The 22,787-nt window shown below is 44.8% G+C and overlaps 1 protein-coding gene across 2 annotated transcripts in view; it reads right to left on the bottom strand.

The window, feature by feature from the left end:
• The window catches only part of slc30a6 (solute carrier family 30 member 6), a 77,223-nt gene that overhangs the window by 2,005 nt on the left and 52,431 nt on the right, over positions 1 to 22,787 (bottom strand). The window contains exons 10-14 of one of the 2 annotated variants that reach the window (XM_078272959.1): positions 18,086 to 18,134; positions 5,515 to 5,634; positions 5,022 to 5,124; positions 4,876 to 4,923; positions 2,686 to 2,754 (exon numbers count right to left, since the gene is read on the bottom strand). In XM_078272959.1, coding sequence (XP_078129085.1) covers positions 2,686 to 2,754; positions 4,876 to 4,923; positions 5,022 to 5,124; positions 5,515 to 5,634; positions 18,086 to 18,134 — 389 coding nt within the window. Of the gene's footprint in view, positions 1 to 2,685; positions 2,755 to 4,875; positions 4,924 to 5,021; positions 5,125 to 5,514; positions 5,637 to 13,774; positions 13,779 to 18,085; positions 18,135 to 22,787 lie in introns of those variants that run through there. The other variant, XM_078272960.1, reaches the window with a different exon arrangement.

The following is a 22,787-nucleotide window of genomic DNA, read 5'->3' as shown; positions in this document are numbered from 1 at the left end:
ATCACAATGACTCGACAACCTTCACACGTCTCACCTCAACATACAGCCTCTAACTCCTAAACCCTGACCTCAACACTCATGTCCTCGTCTCATCCTCGTTTGCCTCGTTTTAACATCCTCATGGGAATATTCAGACCTCAGACGGACAGAACAGAGACACACACACGCACACATAAAGACACAGACACACACACACATAAATACACATAGACACACACACACACACACACATAAATACACATAGACACACACACAGAGACACAGACACACACACACACATAAATACACATAGACACAGACACACACACACACAGACAGACACACACACAAAGACCCACACACACAGAGAGAGAGACACACACACACACACACACACACACACAGACCCACATGCACGCACACACACACACACACACACACACAGACCCGCATGCACACACGCATGCGCACACACACACAAAACACACACACAAACACAGAGTCTCCCGTGGGGCAGAAGTGCAGTCAGAGGGTCAAATCAGTTTGGACAGCTGCTCTGTTAGCAGTGGGCCAACAACCAACAGTTGTGTAACTGCAGTTACATCAGTCACAACAACAACAACAACAACGGCATCGATAACATGAATACAAACAATAGACGCAGCATCAGGACCGATGTAAACAGAGAACGCCGATCCACCTGCAGTCAGCGGGAGGTACTACACACACACACACACAGACAAACACACACACACACAGAGAAACGCGCGCGCACACACAGACAGACAGACACACACACACCTTTTCCCCCCTCAAGTGTTACAGATCGCTGTGTCCTATGTAGAGATGCACCGATTGACCAGAATTTGTTGGGCACACTGACTTTGATGAATTTACTGTTTATCAGACCCCAGATGAGACAAGAAGCTAACGTTAGCCAACGCTGTGGTCCCTCTGCCTCTGACGCCCCGCTGGCCGCTGTAGGAGACGCTGTATTAAATTTCTTTCATTCACACATATTCATTATTGTTAGGGTTGGGTACCGAACCCGGTACTTTTACCGGTACCGACAGAATCACGTCGGTACTACCGAGTATTGGTTCACGTAAAATCAAACGGTGAAAAATGTCGGTACCCAAGAGTATGCGCAATTGATTTGAAGCCACACAGTGATTGAAACTGCTGTTTCCATCAGGAATTAGCCGACAACAGTTCATTTTAGCTACAAATTACCTACAATTAATAATTAATATTAAATTCTGAGAGCAGACTGTTTCTGCAAAGAGACAGGCAGATGTTGGTGTGTGTGTGTGTGTGTGTGTGTGTGTGTGTGTGTGTGTGTTTCTAAGAACCTCAGTTACCCTGGAAGCCAGCTGGGCTTGTTTGCCCTTGCTACAACAACGTGCAACGCAGATGATGACAACTCGACATAGACAACAGCAACAACAACAACTGTGTTCCCTCCAAAAACTGGAGATAAAGAGAGGGAGAGAGAGACACAGACAGAGAGACAGAGAGAGAGAGAGAGACAGAGAGAGAGACACAGAGAGAGAGAGAGAGAGAGGGAGACACAGAGAGAGAGAGAGACAGAGAGAGAGAGACACAGAGAGAGACAGAGACAGAGAGAGAGAGAGAGACACAGAGAGAGACAGACACAGAGAGAGAGACACAGAGAGAGAGAGAGAGAGAGAGAGACACAGAGAGAGAGAGAGAGAAAGAGAGAGAGACACAGAGAGAGAGAGAGAATATCTCTGCATGAATGACTTGTTCCTTCTTTTCGTCTGGGTGAACAAATCCCTGCGGATTGTCACTACGAACCGACGAATGACCGAGAGGGAAGAAAGGAAGGAAGGAAGGAAGGAAGGAGGGGGAGAAATGTAGAAACAAATACAGAGACGAACAAAACAAAACCAAACTAACTAGCTAGCAGGACGGCGGAAAGAAGCAATGAGGGAGAGACAAAAAAACAACAGGATGTGTGGCCGGGTTGGACCAGTGGGTAGAACAGGCGCACATATTCAGAGGTTTATGCCTCGACGCAGAAGGTCCACGGTTCAAATCCGACCTTTGACGATTTCCTGCATGTCTTCCCCCTCTTTCTCACCTAACTGTCCTATCAAATAAAGGCGGAAAAGCCCAAAAATAATCTTAAAAAAAACAGGATCAAGATGGAGAGATGAAGAAAGCTGTGAATGGATTTGAAATAGTTGAATGACTTTTTCTTTTTTAGGAATTTCGTGCCCTAAAGCAGAATAGCTCGGCTCCTGCATCATTAACTCACCTTATCACATGTCTTTCTTTTCATTTTCTTGAATGAAGTTCATCAAATGGCCACGAACTAACTGACACATGACAAACTGACAGGTTCAGGCCGTGTTATATGTAGCAGCTAACGCTAAATAAAATCCTATTATACCACTAATTCATTTGTTTCAGCTCGTTAGAAAAAGCCTTTTTAAATCCACGTATCGTACGTTAATTTGTTTTTCAAAATATAACCAAAAGAAGGCAAATAATGACTTAATGAAATAATTTCTCAATACTCGTTACCGAAACCAAGATGAAAAAAACGACTCGTGTATCCAATTCCAGAAAAAAACGGAAAAAAAACAACTCACACACAAACACGCACAGATACACACACAAGCACACACACGCACACACACACACACACCATTTTCCTGCTGTAGTTGTTGAGAAACGTACCAGAGACCCGAAGCCGACGGTCCAGAAGTGCTCGTTCCGAACCTCCAAAACTCCTTCCAGAGTTGACACCTGATTGGACACAAAGAGGAGCCCGTTAACCAATAAGATTTACATGTCATCTACTTTACATGTAGTCAAAATTATAGCAAAGAAAGAAAAAAAGCAAGACATGAATTTCCAAAATGATGTGAAATTGCATTTTTTTCCTCTTTGAGTTTTTCTGCCTAAATCTTTCGCCAAAACTTTCCTCAAACATGATTTTTTCATCCATCCATCTTCGTCCGCTTATCCGGGGTCGGGTCGTGAGGGTAGCAGCTCCAGCAGGGGACCCCAAACTTCCCTTTCCTGAGCCACATTAACCAGCTCCGACTGGGGGATCCCGAGGCGTTCCCAGGGTAGGTTGGAGATATAATCCCTCCACCTAGTCCTGGGTCTTCCCCGAGACCTCCTCCCAGCTGGACGTCCCTCCACCTAGTCCTGGGTCTTCCCTGAGGCCTCCTCCCAGCTGGACGTCCCTCCACCTAGTCCTGGGTCTTCCCTGAGGCCTCCTCCCAGCTGGACGTCCCTCCACCTAGTCCTGGGTCTTCCCAGACGCCTCCTCCCAGCTGGGCGTCCCTCCACCTAGTCCTGGGTCTTCCCTGAGGCCTCCTCCCAGCTGGACGTGCCTGGAACACCTCCCTAGGGAGGCGCCCAGGGGGCATCCTTACCAGATGCCCGAACCACCTCAACTGGCTCCTTTCGACGCGAAGGAGCAGCGGCTCTACTCCGAGCTCCTCACGGATGACTGAGCTTCTCACCCTATCTCTAAGGGAGACGCCAGCTACCCTCCTGAGGAAACCCATCTCGGCCGCTTGTACCCTGGATCTTGTTCTTTCGGTCATGACCCAGCCTTCATGACCGTAGGTGAGGATAGGAACGAAAACTGACCGGTAGATTGAGAGCTTTGCCTTCTGGCTCAGCTCTCTTTTTCGTCTAACGGTGCGATAAATTGAATGTAATACCGCACCCGCTGTGCCGATTCTCCGACCAATCTCCCGCTCCATTGTCCCCTCACTCGCGAACAAGACCCCAAGGTACTTGAACTCCTTCACTTGGGGTAAGGACTCATTCCCTACCTGGAGAAGGCACTCCATCGGTTTCCTGCTGAGAACCATGGCCTCCGATTTAGAGGTGCTGATCCTCATCCCAGCCGCTTCACACTCGGCTGAGAACCGATCCAGTGAGTGCTGAAGGTCACAGGCCGATGATGCCATCAGGACCACATCATCTGCAAAGAGCAGCGATGAGATCCCCAGCCCACCGAACTGCAACCCCTCTCCACCCCGACTACGCCTCGATATCCTGTCCATAAATACTACAAACAGGACTGGTGAGAAAGCGCAGCCCTGGCGGAGGCCAACTCTCACCTGAAACGAGTCCGACTTACTGCCAAGAACCCGGACACAGCTCTCGCTTTGGTCGTACAGAGATTGGATGGCCCTGAGAAGGGACCCCCTCACCCCGTAGCACCTCCCATAGTATCTCCCGGGGGACCCAGTCATACGACTTCTCCAGATCCACAAAACACATGTAGACTGGTTGGGACGTATCCCTCCAGGATCCTTGCGAGAGTAAAGATCTGGTCCGTTGTTCCACGACCAGGACGGAATCCGCATTGTTCCTCTTCAACCTGAGATTCGACTATCGACCGAACCCTCCTTTCCAGCACCTTGGAGTAGACTTTACCGGGGAGGCTGAGAAGTGTGATACCCCTGTAATTGGCACACACCCTCTGGTCCCCCTTTTTAAAAAGGGGAACCACCACCCCGGTCTGCCACTCCTTAGGCACCGTCCCAGACTTCCACGCAATGTTGATTTTTTTCCATGTATATTCAACGAACCTAATAATATCTTGATCAATAGTACATTTATTTGAAAATAGAAAATGTTATACTTTCATGTGTACATGTGACATTTGTTTTTCTTAAAAAAGTTTTTGCCGCCTAAATCTTTTGCCAAAACGTTCTCAAATGTTTCACTCAAAGGTTTTGCATCGGAAGTATTTTTAAGGTCGGAGGTCTGGAACAAGCGACGATAAAAAAACAACAACATTTAATCGGGTTTTTTCTGGACAAGTCAGCAAGGAAAGACATAAAAACTCAGAAATACAACAGTGACTAAACAACGTTGAGGTACGTTGAATCCTCTCACCTCTCGGAGCAGTTTGTCCAGTTGGCCGATGACGTGCGACGGGGTCGTCTGTGAACGAGAGAACAGAAACAAATCACGGTCTGGCTTCCCAAAGCGTCCGAAGGGCCGAACTTCAGCACAAAGAGAGGAAGTCGAGTTCTTCTCACCTGCAGCAGAACTTTGCCGCTGTAGACGCTCATGGGATACATGGTGCCGAAGGTCATGAGGGCGATGGCGACGGCCGACGCCGTATCCACCGCGTTATAGTTACTGAGCACACACACACGCACGCACGCACACACACACACACACACACACACACACATACAGACAGACAGACACACACGCACACAGACACACACACACAGACAGATAGAAAGACACAGACAGACACACAGGCACACACACACACACACACACACAGACAGACAGAAAGACACACAGACAGACACACGTGCACACACACAAAGACACACAGACACGTGCACACACACACACACACACACACACACAAAGCCATGGGAAAATAGGTTGAAATAAACGGTGGATACCCTTTAAGAGCTGTTTAAAATTATTGAAGACCTAGAAGACAATACTTCAGAGACTTTAAGACGTTTTAAGGCCCAGCGGTAACCCTGGAGAGAGCAACTGAGTTCTTACTTGATTTCTATGAGCATGTAGGTGATGCAGAGGGAGAGCGCGCCCGCCATGTTGATCAGGACAAACGGGTTCATACGAGGCAGCAGCACACTGCTCAGACCAGGAATGATGCCACACAAACTGTATACACACACACACACACACACACACACACACACACACACACACACACACACACATTAGTGCACAGGATCACCACCAGATTTTAATTCAACAATAAATGTTTTCAAATAGGATAAAAACTGGATTAAATCATAAAGAAAAAACGCAAAAATTAAGAAACATAAATGACAAAATAAATGCTTTTGAAAAGTCCAAAAGTATTTCTTTTAAATGAGCATAAATTCAACACACTCTTATAAACAAACTCATAAATGACCATCGACAAAATGTATTAAAGATCCGACTACGAGAGATATTAAACATGCTCTTTTTCACTTCAGTTTGCTGTTAAAGTGAAAGAAGCAGATGGATTCATGATGTTCCTGGAGGAAGAATGTGTTAAAAGATCAATAAAAGGAGACAAACAAGACATTTTTTCTGTTATTAAATATTATTATGAAACAAGTAGCTCAAATCAAGCAATCTGATTGGTTCAAAGCCGTGATATAATAACCATATGCAACGGCTGTTATTCTAGATCCTTTGCGCAATAAGTATACCTGAGAAAAAGTGTCTCTCATAGCTTTTTCATTTACACTTTGGGGGCTCAAAAAGCCCCCCAAAAAGTCAGCAACAAAGTTCCTTAGCCATCATACAAAAAAGTGGCAAAAATGTTGAAAAAAAAAACAACAAAGGCCAAGGCAGCAAAAATGTCGTGAAAGGCATAAAACACCGTCAAAAAACCCACCACAAACGTCAGAAAAGCGACAAAAACTAGCTGGGCCAAAATGTATCGTGAACCTAAATTAATATGCGGACCGGATCAAGGTCTGCGAGGGGCCGGGTTTGGCCCTCGGGCCTTGAGTTTGACACGTGTGCTTTAAGTGTACGCTATTTAGAATATTTCCAGCACCTTAACTTGCTGTCAGACGGCCCTTTACGACGGGGAACTGAAGCCGTTATCTCTCTTCAAAGCCACCAGACTCCTTTTAACAAAAACAGTCATTTAACCTCCCAGAACACGGCAGTTGCTGCTCTACCGCTGCCTCCATTGGTTAGTCGTTTGTCTACCGCTGCCTCCATTGGTTAGTCGTTTGTCTACCGCTGCCTCCATTGGTTAGTCGTTTGTCTACCGCTGCCTCCATTGGTTAGTTGTTTGTTTACTGTTGCCTCCATTGGTTAGTCGTTTGTCTACTGCTGCCTCCATTGGTTAGTCGTTTGTCTACTGCTGCCTCCATTGGTTAGTTGTTTGTTTACTGTTGCCGCCATTGGTTAGTCGTTTGTCTACTGTTGCCTCCATTGGTTAGTCGCTTGTCTACTGTTGCCTCCATTGGTTAGTTGTTTGTCTACTGCTGCCGCCATTGGTTAGTCGTTTGTCTACTGCTGCCTCGATAGGTTAGTCGTTTGTCTACTGCTGCCTCCATTGGTTAGTCGTTTGTCTACTGCTGCCTCCATTGGTTAGTCGTTTGTCTACTGCTGCCTCCATTGGTTAGTTGTTTGTCTACTGCTGCCTCGATAGGTTAGTCGTTTGTCTACTGCTGCCTCGATAGGTTAGTCGTTTGTCTACTGCTGCCTCCATTGGTTAGTTGTTTGTCTACTGCTGCCTCCATTGGTTAGTCGTTTGTCTACTGTTGCCTCCATTGGTTAGTCGCTTGTCTACTGTTGCCTCCATTGGTTAGTCGCTTGTCTATTGCTGCCTCCATTGGTTAGTTGTTTGTGTTATTGTGCCACTTTCTATAGTGTTGAGCAGAAGAAATGCTCAACGCTATCTTAACAACGCCCCTTAGCTGTGATATACAAGATACCACAGCCTGTCCTGAGTTATAGCTCAACTAACCCTTCTGATCAACTAAGTTTGAAAAACAGCATACGTACATTGGGTTTAATATAGCACCAAATCCAGATTTTTAGGGTTCGGCCAAATACCAAACCCCCTGGTTGAGATTCGGCTGAATCCTCGTCCCATCCTCAGTCCATGAACTCAGTAAACACATTAATGAAGTAAACAGTGACTGTCCTTCCTTTGCCGTACCTGAAGTTGCTGCATTCTGGCTGCTGTCTGTAGATTCCTTCATGCTCAGCTCGTATTCTTCCAGATGTTTCATACCAGATGTTGTAACAGCGGTGATGTTGTGTATTGTTTAGGGTCCTCGCCACCACCAGACTAATCAGCATTGCAGATTGAACATGTAGCTGGACTTGAATGGCCTTTTGACTGAAAGTACTGCCAATCAACACTTTTTCTGCTCACCAGTTCCATTTCTACTTCCTCTCAGCCTGCTGCATTGAAGGCTCCACCTACGTAAACACCTGTAACACCCGCCATTTGCAAAACCTTTCCACAATTTAACTATTACACAAATCAAATATACAGACATACAATATACATTTTGTTAAATCCACTGAGTTGCCAGTTCATTAGCTACAACTAGCTCAAATATAAATGCAGCCTAATATGACAATCTTGCAATAAATCCTCCCTTTTTAAGTTTTAAAGATGATGATTCAACTGTATGATGGTTTTGGAGGCTGCAGTTTGTGCTGCTGTTAAATTATATTGCATCACGTAGGTTTACTCAGACTCAAAAACAGATATATCTGCAAGCTTATGTTTCATTTGCTCTGGCAGATTTCCAGCTGGTCAGAACATGGATGGACAAATCTCAACCATATCTTTGTTTTATTACACTACTGTTCAGACAATAGTTTCTACTCTCCATGAGTCAACTGATCCCAGAAAATAACTAGAAGGGAACTCGGAGGAGTGCAGACCTCCAGAGAGGCCATGCTCTATGTCACAATGTTATCAAAAGTTAAAAATGATGTGTGCATCTGCCCCGTGATTTGGATGAAGTCCAAAATTTAATGGGTTCTTTTTTGGCTTCTGCTACACCCTTCCACCAAGTTTTATGGAAATCGGGCTGGTCGATTTTTTTGTAATCAGACAAAGTCGATTCATATTTGAAATAAACACGGCAGTTTCTCTATCTGCTCCCTCCTGTCTATAGAGGTCTGTCATTCCCCACCCCCCTCCACTTCCTCCTCTCTAAGCTGTAGCCTCCCTGTGTTTACGTTTGCCTTTAGGATTAGGCCTTTAACCCGATCACACCGTCATAATGGACTTTACGGGACTTGAACAGCAGTTGATGGGATCATTCTTGTTTCGTTTCATGTTATGTTGTTCTAAGACAGCAGTCTCCAACAAACCTCCTCTGCAACATTATGGAAAGGATTCCTTCAGAGATAAGCCTTTAAAACCTCTTTGAGACCTTTCTTTTTAACCAGAAACAGCTCTGAAGTCTCTAGCGCTAAACCCACCAGACTCCATTTAAAAAAGCAATACTTTTAGCGTGCATAGAGCCAATATATTTTCACATGTAAATCAGTAAACTGTGTGTTTATTTCAACCAAAACTAGAGTTGTGATGGTTGGAAAAGTGGAAAGACGACCCCAAAATGTCTTTTCATAGTTTTATTTAGTTTCTGTCCACTTTGAATGAAGTGTATTTTACGATGCTAAAACTACTGATTATTTACATGGAGTCTGGTGGGTTTAGCGAACACAATTTCGCAGATGTTTTTATGTTTAAAAAAAGGATCTTACTCTTTAACAGAAAGGTCGACCTCCTTAGAGATCCTTTCCATAATGTTGTCAGACACTTAGAACATTAATCTGAGTCTGTCAGTGCAAAACGAGCACTTTTGTGAAGGTAAATACAAGCTGGACAATTGCCCAATTAACCTACTGTATATCGTAGCGGTAGATTATTTGTAATCAGACAAACCAAACTGAAAACTTCAGAAGTTGATTCATATTTGAACTAAACACCGCAGCTTCTCTATCTGATCCCTCCCGTCTATAGAGGTCTGTCAGTACACCCCCCTCCCCCCCTTTAACCCGATCACACAGTCATAATGGACTTTAGGGGACTTGAACAGCAGTTGATGGGATCATTCTTGTTTTGTTTCATGTTATGGTGCTCTAAGACAACAGTCTAAACTCCAACAAACCACCTCTGCAAACATCCTGCCTCAACAACAGACAGAAAACTCGCTCCTGAATCAGTTCTGTCTCACTAGTCTTTATAAAAACTAGGGCTGTCAATCGATTAAAAAATGTAATCTAATTAATTACATACTCTGTGATTAATTAATTGAAATGAATCGCATACATAATTAACGGTGCCTGAACCGATACTTTTTAAGAAAGTAAAAAAAGAAAAGAAATAAAAAGGTACTAAACAGTTGGTGACATTAAAGAACGGCTTGTTTATTGCTAAGGCCATATGGTCAACATTAAATGATTAATAATAATGTATAACAATAACTTATTACACTAGTAAATTGCTGTTGAACGACAAAAACCACCAGATGGGAAAAGGACATTTACAATAACTTCAAATGCACCACGAGGCTGTAGTTTACCAGTTTCATTGAACGCACCGTCTGTGTTGTTTCTCCGACGGCAGCTGCAGATTGTTACATCCCGGTGTTGAATCCTCTACAGTAAAACACAGTCACACTTTACACCGTTTAGCGTTAGCTGTCAGCATTTTAACCGTGTTTAATCCAGCTACTAGCTAGCAGTAGGCTAACGTTAGCTGCTGTCGAGTATAGTGTTAACTAGCTAGCGGTAGGCTAACGTTAGCTGCTGTCGAGTATAGTGTTAACTAGCTAGCGGTAGGCTAACGTTAGCTGCTGTCGAGTATAGTGTTAACTAGCGTCACATGCAGCGGGGTTTGTGTTTCCTGTAACGTCTGTTTCAGAGCAGCAGAGAGAAGAACAGACATATCAGTGGCACCAGATTTTCGTCTGTATGCAAACGTCAATATGGAATGGATTAATCTGCGTTAATTTTTTTAACGCGTTATTTTGACAGCCCTAATAAAAATGCTTCAGGGCACGTTCAGACCAAAGAAAGCGAGTCTCTGGAGGGTTTTGCGGCAGTGGGAGTGTCAATGAAACGGCCCATTTGTGTGGTGTCCCGTTGTGTTCTTTAACACCCCAAATGCAGCACAACTACACTTTATATTTCTACAGTTATGGTTTTCCCGTCAAGTCGTTTATAGATCTCAATGTGTCCGAGCGCGCTTGAAGGCAGCTTCATTTCCGGGAGAAAGAGAGAAAGAAAAGAGACGGAGGGACTGACAGTTTGACAGGCGATGCAACAAGCGGGCGCAATCCCGTGACACTGTCGCGTTCATGCTCGTCACACGCACACGCCCGCCCGCTGCAAGAGTTGAATGGAAAGCAATGAACAAGAGACTGATTCTTCAGTTTTCTAAACAGTTATCAGGACGTGGACAGCGGGGCGTCTGCTTGTCAGAGCATCAGCACAAGACTGGATTTATCAGGTTAATTCCGTAATTATGACTATGCTAATTTAGCTAACTTTAGGTATCAACAATAACAGTCTGTGGTTAGGGAAGATTACCACTGTTTGTTATGAACTGCTTACTCGCCGACTGTTGTCCTTCACATGAGGAGCATAGTAGACCCACGCGACGATGCAGGCGAACTGTGTCGCTCCTCCTGCACAGTGGCTGCGTGGCGTGAGCGTGGCGTTTCTGTTGCGTGTCAGCTGTGTGGCATTTTCTATGTATTTACACACCAGAAAGGTGTCTGACGGCACTGCTGCTGCTAGCCTTGTCTGTACACATGGCTGTTTCTTGTTTTAAATGACATTTATATCTGCATTTATGTCAAAACCTAGAGACTTTCAAACATCAACATGTCATTTATTAATATGTATTAGTGTCTAAATGACATAAAAACATCTTTTCGTATTCTATGTTGCCTGGAAATGCTTCCAACACGCTTGCGCGTCGTGTGAAAAATAGGCGTTGGTCCTATTTCTAGCATGCACGCGTTTTTTGGCGCCTGAGACGTGCGTGTCACACAGACAGTGTGTAAACTCTAACCTGTTAACATGGGAGCCGAAATAAAAACGGACACGCCACGCAGCTGACACGCTCACGCCACGGAGCTGACACGCTCACGCCACGCGGCCGACACGCTCACGCCACGCAGCCGACACGCTCACGCCACGCAGCCAGTGTGTAGCCGGCCTAAGTCTTTCTGCCTGCGTTTGTTTTTCAGCTGCCCCCATGCAAAATAAATGGGAAGACCTGCGTTAACTTTTGGTGTAGAGCTGGGCGATATGGAAAAAATCTAATATCACGATATTGTTGACCAAATACCTCGATATCGATATTGCGGCGATATTGTAGGGTAGACAATTGGTGCTTACAAAAAAATATTTACACAATTACATTTTTGATGAATAATCATCATTAATGTGTATATAATGACTAAGTGGGCAACGGCAAATAATAGAAAATACATAACAGTCTGGTAAAAAGTCACTTTACTGTAATCCAGCCATTAAAACCAGAAATGATAACACTACTAGTCATATCACGATATCCAAAATCTAAGACGATATCCAGTCTCATATCACGATATCGATATGCTGCCCAGCCCTGGCGGGATTGTCTGAGGACAGACAGAGTCAGTGTGATGCAGCCTTAGACTTGAGGAGAAAGACTGGAAACGTGGATGGATTATCCCTGCTCAATGACTTTCTGTAGAAAGTGATGGGTCAATACTTGTGAAATATAAACGTCTCCTCAACAGCAGCCAGTCTAAAAAGGAAAGGCACCAAACTCTTCTTTCTGAGATGATTTCTTCTCCTCACTTGTTCATCTGGAAAATGTATGCTCTTTGGGCAACGCACCCGGCACCGGCGTTCCTGGAACCGATTAACGGGTCAATGAACGCGTCTCGGGGCGGATCGGCCCGGTGCTGCGTGTCAGATTAAATTTCCAATACAACGAGCGCTGTCAGAAACATGAAGAGCAAACACGGTGGCTGGGCGCCGCAAGGTGCTGTCATTAGATAATGTTTTTTAAAAATAAAAAATAAAAAACAGTGACATGGATGTCAACACGTAATTAATGTCAAACATGTCATTCAGAGAGTTGGCCACGGGCTGGACTTTGAGAAAACTGGCGGAGGGAAGAGAAGGGGAAATAATATCATTCAGCTCAGTTATAATTAGTAAATGAAAGTCTCGTTAAGATGAAAGACAGACGGAGAAAAAGAAAGAAAGACAGAGAGAGACGGAGAAAAAGAAAGAAAGACAGAGAGAGACGGAGAAAATGAAAGAAAGACAGAGAGAGACGGAGAAAAAGAAAAAAGAAATAAACAACAAAAAGAGAGACAGAGAAAAAGACAGACTGTTTTAATAAGTCAGACTGTGAGTGAGACAGACAGCGGAGAGAGACAGACGGAGAGAGAGACAGACAAACGGAGAGAGCGAGACAGAGAGAGAGACAGACAAAGATAGAGACGGAGAGAGAGAGAGAGACAGAGAGACAGACAGAGAGAGAGAGACGGAGAGAGACAGAGAGAGACATACAGATAGAGAGACAGACAGAGAGAGAGAGAGGGAGAGACAGAGAGAGAGAGACAGCGAGAGAGAGACTGACGGAGAGGCAGACAAAGAGAGAGAGAGACAGAAAGAGAGAGACAGAGAGAGAGAGACAAAGAGAGAGAGACAGAGACAGAGAGACGGAGAGACAGACAGAGAGACAGAGAGAGAGAGAGAGAGACAGAGAGAGACAGAGAGAGAGACAGACCAAGAGACAGAGAGACAGAGAGAGAGAGACAGCAGAGAGAGACTGACGGAGAGGCAGACAAAGAGAGAGACAGAGAGAGAGAGACAAAGGAGAGAGACAGAGACAGAGACAGAGAGACAGACAGAGAGAGAGAGACGGAGAGACAGAGAGAGAGAGACAGAGAGAGAGAGAGACGGGAGAGACAGACCGAAAGAAAGACAGACCAAGAGACAGAGAGAGAGAGAGAGAGACAGAGAGAGACAGAGAGAGAGACAGACCAAGAGACAGAGAGACAGACAGAGAGAAAGAGAGACAGGCGGTGAATAATGGCAGGACAGCTGGGACAGTTTGACAGCAGATATATGAGCCCAGGTTGTGATTCCCAGCTCGGTGCTCTGTGTCGGTGAGGAACACGGAGCCTCGTCTGGAGTCCTAAAACTGAGCAATGACTCTCAGCATCGAGCCTCTGGGTCTTTGGAAAGAACTCATTCAGCATGAAAAAACGCTGAAAACATGACTAATCGACTAAAGACATCTTAGTCGACTCAGACCAAAATGACCGATTAGTCGCCTAATCGACTGAGGGGGGCTCAAGGGATCAGTCCTGTGAGTTTAATGTCCGCTACGTTCTGCAAGGCGTTCTCATATCCCATTTAGAGAATCAACTCTTTTTCCACAAAGACATAAACCACTTCAGGCGAGCGTAAAAACATGCTTTGAATTTTGCCGTTTTCCAACGCGAGACTTCAAAATGTGCATAGAAATATGTAAATGGTAACATGGCTCCAGACAGACAGAGAGACAGACAGACAGAGAGACACACAGACAGAGAGACACACAGACGGACAGACACACAGAGAGACACACAGATGGACAGACATATGTGTGTATGTGTGTTTGTTGTGTTATGGTTGTCTAAGCTAGTGGATGCCTAAAATTTCCCTCGGGATGAATAAAGCATCCCTCTATCTACCTACCTACCCCTCTATCTATCTATCTACCTACCTACCCCTCTATCTATCTACCTATCTACCTACCTACCTACCTACCCCTCTATCTACCTATCTACCCCTCTATCTACCTACCCTACCCTACCTCTCATCTATCTATCTACCCTACCTACCCCTCTATCTACCTATCTACCTATCTACCTATCTACCTACCTACCTACCTACCCCTCTATCTATCTACCTACCTACCCCTCTATCTATCTACCTACCTACCCCTCTATCTATCTACCTATCTACCTATCCCTCTATCTATCTATCTATCTATCTACCTACCCCTCTATCTATCTATCTATCTATCTATCTATCTACCTACCCCTCTATCTATCTATCTACCCCTCTATCTATCTATCTATCTACCTACCTACTCCTCTATCTATCTACCCCTCTATCTATCTATCTACCCCTCTATCTATCTACCTACCCCTCTATCTATCTATCTACCTACCTATCCCTCTATCTACCTATCTAAAAGAGGAGAGTGGAGAGTTGGAGATGAGATTGAAAATCCCAGCGATCCCATAATCCCTCTTGATGCATTGATAAAATGATATCTAACCATGTGAGAGTATGTGCGGTGTGTGTGTGTGTGTGTGTGTGTGTGTCTGTCTGTGTGTGTGTTAATCCAGACACGTTGCAGAAAGAGAGCGAGGGATTTAAGCAGAAAGGCAAACAAACACTAGGATACTCCGCTCTGTTGGCTCCACACTGAACATTTGATCACACTCTTCATACTTAATGTATTCTTTGGTCAGACTCTGACTCTAGCTTTAAGCGTTTTTCTTAACCATGATGTATTTTATTTAGGAGGAATGTTTGTGGGACTGATGATTCGAATGTTGGACTTTCAGAGGACGGCCCGAGTAACTATACTGTACAGATGTGGCTGAGATCAGATCCCTTTAACGTGACTATTTCATGATCCAGATAAGGTGGGGGAGGTGGGGTCCAATTTTACCTTCAAACATCCCACACACACAAAAAAAAGTGTTGTGTAAGACAAAAACTATTTTCTATGGAGACCAAAATCTGCTGAAAATGAAGGTAAAATATATAAAAAACACTTTGATTTCCTTATGTTTAAAAGTAATGTGAAAAGCATCAGGATCAGAGTTTGATAATCAGAATCGGATACATTTCTCTTTCGTTCTGTGCCGCACACGTTTCTTAAAATATCTTTCTCCCTTTTCCCTATCGGCAACTTTCTCATAAACACACCAACGCGCACACACACACACACACACACACACACACACACACACACACACAGAACTCTGGCTTCTGGCTGGTGAGGCCGACAGAGCAGCAGGCTTTATATAACACAGTTGGCCCCCAGACCCGGCTGGGGTTAAGTAGGGACAGACTATTACAACACAAACAGTAACACAGACACACATTTCATGCAAACACACACTGAGGCATGAAGGCATACAGAGCATCACACACACACACACACACACACACACACACACACACACACACACAAAACTAGGCTGGGACGTCCTGTTCATTTCTGCCCTCTCAGCCAATCACAGCTCAGTTCTGCTGCTGCACAACTCTCCAGGCTGTCGCCCCGAGTAACCTGCACCGACTGAGCTGCTGACTATGTGGGGGTGTGTGTGTGTGTGTGCGCGTCTTGTACTTTCATCCATTTCAGAAACACAGCGGGATGTAATATTCATCACAGCAGCATCAGTCTGCTTTTGAAGTCGGTCTAAATGTAAAGATGTAAAGGACTTCATGATTTTCTCTTTGGCTGCATTGTATATTGTTGATACACTAATGCAAATATCTCATCAGCCAATCAGGAGGCAGCAACTCAAAGGATAAAAGCAAGAAGATACGGTCAAGAGGTTCAACTGCTGTTTAGAAATACTCATGAAATGCAACAGTTATTCATATTAGAGAAACTGGAAAATATGCTTATAAAATGGCAGTTCACCTTCACCTCCTTTCTCTTACCTGTAGATCTATTTATCAGTCTAGATAGTTTTGGTGGGAGTCGCCCAGTGTTGGATATATCAAGTGTAAAGATTAGGGATGCACCGAATCCAGATTTTTGGGGTTCGGCCCAATACCGAATCCCCTGGTTATGATTCTGCTGAATCCTCGTCCCGTCCTCAGTCCATGAACACAGTCAACACATTAATGAAGTAAACAGTGACTGTCCTTCCTTTGCCGTACCTGAAGTTGCTGCATTCTGGCTGCTGTCTGTAGATTCCTTCATGCTCAGCTCGTATTCTTCCAGATGTTTCATACCAGATGTTGTAACAGCGGTGATGTTGTGTATTGTTTAGGGTCCTCGCCACCACCAGACTAATCAGCATTGCAGATTGAACATGTAGCTGGACTTGAATGGCCTTCTTTTGACTGAAAGTACTGCCAAACAACACTTTTTCTGCTCACCAGTTCCATTTCCACTTCCTCTCAGCCTGCTGCATTGAAGCTCCACCTACGTAAACACCTTCCTGTAATCAACGGCGCCGTCATTACGGCGACCAGCGTAGCGCGCGGAGTGCAAGGTTCAGCAGAAACCCAACCCCGTCAAAAAGCCCAATATTCAGACAAATCTGAATCCTGGATTCGGTGCATCCCTGGTAAAGATGTAGGTCTTCTCTCCAATATAATGGAACTAGACGCCCCTCGGCTTGTGGAGCTCAAAGCTCCAAAAAAATACATTTAAAAAAAACTCAACAGCAATGTCTCTTTCCAGAAATCTTGACCCAGTAACTCAAGATAATCCACAGAGCTGTTGAACTATTGCACCCACCAACCGTGTCACCGCTAGGGTTGGATACTGCAACCCAGTTCCTAAACGAACGGTATCAACGCAGATTTTGGTGCTACATTTCGGGGCCACTTAAATGCCTGCGCTGCCCTCTGGTGCTCTGAAACGGACGTTACAGGCAACAAATCCAATCAGTGTGGACAGGTAACGTTACCTGAATTTAATAAAACATTTTTATGAAGTGCATTTGTACTTGAACCTTGAAAAACCGCATGTTATTGTCAGAGTTTAAACCCAGACTTTAAAATAACGCTGACCTAAACAAGAACTGCACACACACACACACACACACACACCAGAGGTGATCAGTTATGGTATGGATAAAGTGTAGTTTTACCAAAAGATAACAGGGCTACAGTTACCGTGACCTGTGACCTTTGAACCCGGGTCACTTGTACAATAACACTGATCTTACAGCTGTTTCTGAGAAGCTCAATCAATGAGCCAATCTGTTCCCCACCTTAGACTGTGACCTCACACAGAGCGAGGGTAACCTTTGACCCTAGAGGAAGGGACACACACACACACACACACACACACACACACACGATGGGCACTTTTACCAGCGTCAGGAGTGTGTGTTTGTGTGGGTTGAGTCAGTGTAAGAGGATCCTTCCTGTTCCTACCTGAGACCGAAAACTGCTGATGAAGGAGAGAAGGGGGGAACTGAAAAACAGAGAGAGAGAGAGAGAGAGAGAGAGAGAGAGAGAGGCAGAGAGAGAGAGAGAGAGAGAGAGACAGGGAGAGAGAGACAGAGAGAGAGGCAGAGAAAGAGAGAGACAGAGAGAGAGAGAGAGAGAGAGAGAGAGAGAGAGAGAGACAGAGAAAGACAGAGAGAGAGAGAGAGAGAGACAGAGAGAGACAGAGAGAGAGAGACAGGGAGAGAGAGACAGAGAGCGAGACAGAGAGCGAGACAGAGAGAGAGACAGAGAGAGAGAGAGAGACAGAGAGAGAGAGAGCGAGAGCGAGAGCGAGAGAGAGAGAGAGAGAGACAGAGAGAGAGAGAACAAGAAAGAGAGGAGGATGGATGAGACAAAGAGATGCAGATGTTCTTACCTTCGACTCAGATCTGCCACATGTTCCTGAAGCCAACTGCTGCTGGCCGCTGGAGACACAGAGAGAGAGAGAGAGAGTTGTACAACATATCTGACAATGTTATAACAAACAATAATAAAAAAAAACACTTCTCATTGTTCTGAAACGACCAGCATCTATCGGACAGAATGACAGATTTCAGTCCCTCATTTCTGTGCCACTTTACCGCCTGCACTGCCCTCTGATGCTCCGAAACGGACGTTACAGGCAACAGAAGCACCGCTGCACATGACGCTAGTTAACACTACACTTGGCAGCAGGTAATGTTAGCCTACCGTTAGCTAGCAGCTGGCTTAAAATGTTGACAGCTAAAACAGTGGAACGTGTGTCTGTATTTCACTGGAAAGGAGTCCAACAGGGGGACGTCCAACAGTCTGCAGCTAAAGACACAGAGGAGACTAGCAGCACTGCACTAAAATACCTTTCTGCCATCTAGCAGTTCTTGTTTTTGTCCTTTTTACAGCAATTGACTGCTGAAAGAAGTTATTGTAATTACATTTTAAATACATTATTGGAAATGTGACCATATGCCCTTAGCAATAAAAAAAAAGACGTTCTTTAATGTCGCCAACTGTCGTTTTAGTATTTAGTATCAGTTCAGGCACCGGCAACTTTTTGAAATCAACATGACATCATGACTTTGTGTAAACATACACGCCCACTTTCTTAAGCCAAGTGCCGTGTTATCTGTACGCAGTTTGAGCTATCTGCGTGGATGTCTACGCTGTATACAGCGGACATAAACATACACGCTTTCTACAAGTGTACGCATTTTGAGCGCCGTATACAGCAGACGGGTTGGGTTTAGGAAAAGAAGAACCGGTTGAGTTTAGGAAACGTGACACGTGGGACACGATCCCCGGTCTCCTGGGTGAAAGTACTGTGTTTGAGCCATCCATCACCCCGACCAACCTCTCCGCGCAGATTTTCGCACTCTCATACTACTTTACGGCGTAAATTCACACGCAATTGCAAGGTAATGTAGGTCAATGGAGGCCAAACGGCGTTGATAAACACGCTAAAAAAGAGAGTATGCGTCTTGATAACACGGCAATAATGGCATACGAATTGGCGCTTCATACATACGCCACTTCTTGAGATCACATGAAACCGATATCCAAATAAATCCAAATGATACCCAACCCTAGTCTTTCCACAATCTATCAGTGTGTTTGTAAAAGTTATTGTCTGCTTCCTGCAGTCATCTGTACACTAGTGAAACCTCCATTTCCTCAGCGAGCTTTCTCCTGGAGAAAGCCACTTTCTTTAACCATGCACGCGAGTGACTGGGTTTCATTTGGTGCAGAGTATTTTGCACTCACGGTCACTGTCAGGTTCAGGACACTTAAACTTATTAAATCAAAGACGGTCAAGCAAGAAAACGAGACTCAGACGGCAATGAGCAGTTAATAGACATTTGCAAAGGGGAAGAACGCACGTGAGCAACCTTTCTCCAGCATTGCTCTCTTCTCACTTCTGCAGGTGAAATTATTCAGTCATGCATATTTTATTCACACGTCACAAACTCTTTCTGTAGACCCTTCATTTTGAATTTTGAGGTGTAAAAAAATCAGCAGTTTTTACATGAGTAACACTTCATTTCAGCAGGGTTGGCTGCATGCACATACAGAGGTGGTTGCTACGGAACTAAGTGCCGCTAACGTTAGCAGTACTAACTAAGTAGTAACTAACCAATGGAGGCAGCGGTAGACAAGCGACTAACCAATAGAGGCAGCAGTAGACAAGCGACTAACCAATGGAGGCAGCGGTAGACAAGCGACTAACCAATGGAGGCAGCGGTAGACAAGCGACTAACCAATGGAGGCAGCGGTAGACAAGCGACTAACCAATGGAGGCAGCGGTAGACAAGCGACTAACCAATGGAGGCAGCGGTAGACAAACGACTAACCAATGGAGGCAGCGGTAGACAAACAACTAACCAATGGAGGCAGCAGTAGATAAACGACTAACCAACGGAGGCAGCGGTAGACAAGCGACTAACCAATAGAGGCAGCGGTAGACAAGCGACTAACCAATGGAGGCAGCGGTAGACAAGCGACTAACCAATGGAGGCAGCAGTAGACAAGCGACTAACCAATGGAGGCAGCGGTAGACAAACGACTAACCAATGGAGGCAGCGGTAGACAAACGACTAACCAACGGAGGCAGCAGTAGATAAACGACTAACCAATGGAGGCAGCAGTAGACAAGCGACTAACCAATGGAGGCAGCGGTAGACAAACGACTAACCAATGGAGGCAGCGGTAGACAAACGACTAACCAATGGAGGCAGCGGTAGACAAACGACTAACCAATGGAGGCAGCGGTAGAGCAGCAACTGCCGTGTTCTGGGACGTTAAATGACTGTTTTTGTTAAAAGGAGTCTGGTGGCTTTGAAGAGAGATAACGGCTTCAGTTCCCCGTCATAAAGGGCCGTCTGACAGCAAGTTAAGGTGCTGGAAATATTCTAAATAGCGTACACTTAAAGCACACGTGTCAAACTCAAGGCCCGAGGGCCAAACCCGGCCCCTCGCAGACCTTGATCCGGTCCGCATATTAATTTAGGTTCACAATACATTTTGGCCCAGCTAGTTTTTGTCGCTTTTCTGACGTTTGTGGCGCTGTGTTTGAAATTTTATGTCCGTTACGTTTTCGATGCTTAAGGCGCTTTTTTCGACATTTTCTTTTAAAAAAATATAACCACTTTTCCCCCAACGTTTTTGCACTTTTTCCAACTTTTTTTGTCGCTCTTTTAGACAATTTTGTCGCTTTATACAGCGTTGTTGTTGCTTTTTTCCACCTTTTTTGGTGTGTTCTTTCTATGATAGCTAAGGACCTTTGTTGCTGACTTTTTTGGGGGCTTTTTGAGGCCCAAAGTGTAAGTGAAAAAGCTATAAGAGACGGGCAATAATACAGTCAAAATACTTACTTTTTCTCTTAAATAAAAGCGTGTCAATAAACTGTACATGTCTGGCTCCTGATGTTGAGTTTGACACACCTGACTCAAATGGATACGAGTTTAAAGCAGCTCTGTGTCCTGGCAGTGTGTGTGCAGATGAACAGCTTTCCTCCGTGACGCCAGCTATCTGTTTGTGAGTCTAATGCTTTTTCTCAGATGCGGAGTGATACTTATGCAAAAGAATTTGAATTATAGCCGTTGTATGTGGTTATTATGTCACGGCTATGGACCAATCAGATGGCTTGATTTGAGCTACGTGTTATAATGCTGTTCCTAACGCAAGATTTGCTTAATCAAAGCAACCCAGGACAGAAAATAAGCACAGCATAGACGTCAGACCAGCCCTCAGTGTTTAACTATATATCTTTAAACGTTACAGTTACGGCTAGGGGTGTTGAAATTAATCATTGCATCGATGCATCGCGATGCGGACGTGGACGAGTCCACATCGTTTTTTGTTGTTTTTGCCTTTTCGTCTCTTGTCTGCTGTGTTCAGACTCCGCTACATTCAGGAAAGTGTCTTTTTTAAGGGCAGATAAAATAATTATCATTCATATTAGTGCTGTCAGTTAAAGGCATTATTAACGGCGTTAACGCAAACCCATTTTAACGGCGTACATTTTTTTATCGTGAGACTAGTAACGTTAGAAAAACTACAACACCACACCGGATCTAGCTAGACCGGAAACTAAACAACAGGCACGCCGCACACACTTGTTTGGGCTTGCGAGCCGGCTAACGTTCGCTAACGTTACGTTTTGAGTCGAGATGCCGAAATGGATGCCAATAAGATTCTGAATGGAAAGTTTGCTTTTAAAAAGTTGCCAAATGGTTCCATTGACAAGACCAAAGTAATCTGTGTGTTTAGTCGTTGTGAACTGAGCTGTCATCGCAGCACGTCCAGTCTGAAATACCACTTGATGGCCAAGCAGACAGCTGATGGCCAAGCACACGGCTGATGGACAAGCACACGGCTGATGGACAAGCACACGGCTGATGGACAAGCACACGGCTGATGGACAAGCAGACAGCTGATGGACAAGCACACGGCTGATGGACAAGCACACGGCTGATGGCCAAGCACACGGCTGATGGACAAGCACACGGCTGATGGACAAGCACACAGCTGATGCCAATTCTCCGCCCCCCCGTCAAAGCCAGGCGACAATGGATGACTTCAGACAGAAGCACATGGATCCCACAACTAAGAACAACTTACTACAGCCATAGCTCAATGGGAGGCTACTGCATGTCGGCCTTTTCCATGTTGATAAGAGCATTAAAATGAGAAGAAATAATGGTACAAAAAGAAATCAAGGGACATTTAGAATAGATAAAAATGTGCGAATAATTGCGAGTTAATGCGATTAATCGCGATTAAAGATTTTAATCGTTTGACAGCACTAGTTCATATATATGACTGCTTGGATTTGTCGACGAAAGCCATGTGTCGTAATATATATCTTAATATTGAGGAGGTTGATGCAGCGTGATATCGAATCGATTCGTTGACAGGATAATCGTAACCGAATCGTGAGAACATAAAAGATTCACACCCCTAGTTATAGCTGAAAATGACAACAAATGTAAAGACGTTTGCTGATTTTACATATCTCCGCGGTTCAAATGAACGGCCATTTGTCTACCCGGTAGGGATGTTTGAGTTAGCGCGACGTCACGGTGATTTGATCAGGAGAAGTATTT

The sequence above is a fragment of the Sander vitreus genome, chromosome 17 (genome assembly GCF_031162955.1).
Source record: "Sander vitreus isolate 19-12246 chromosome 17, sanVit1, whole genome shotgun sequence".
NCBI classification, from domain to species: domain Eukaryota; kingdom Metazoa; phylum Chordata; class Actinopteri; order Perciformes; family Percidae; genus Sander; species Sander vitreus.
Note: the sequence above shows the minus strand (reverse complement) of the source record. Positions and strands in the feature narration are given on the sequence as shown.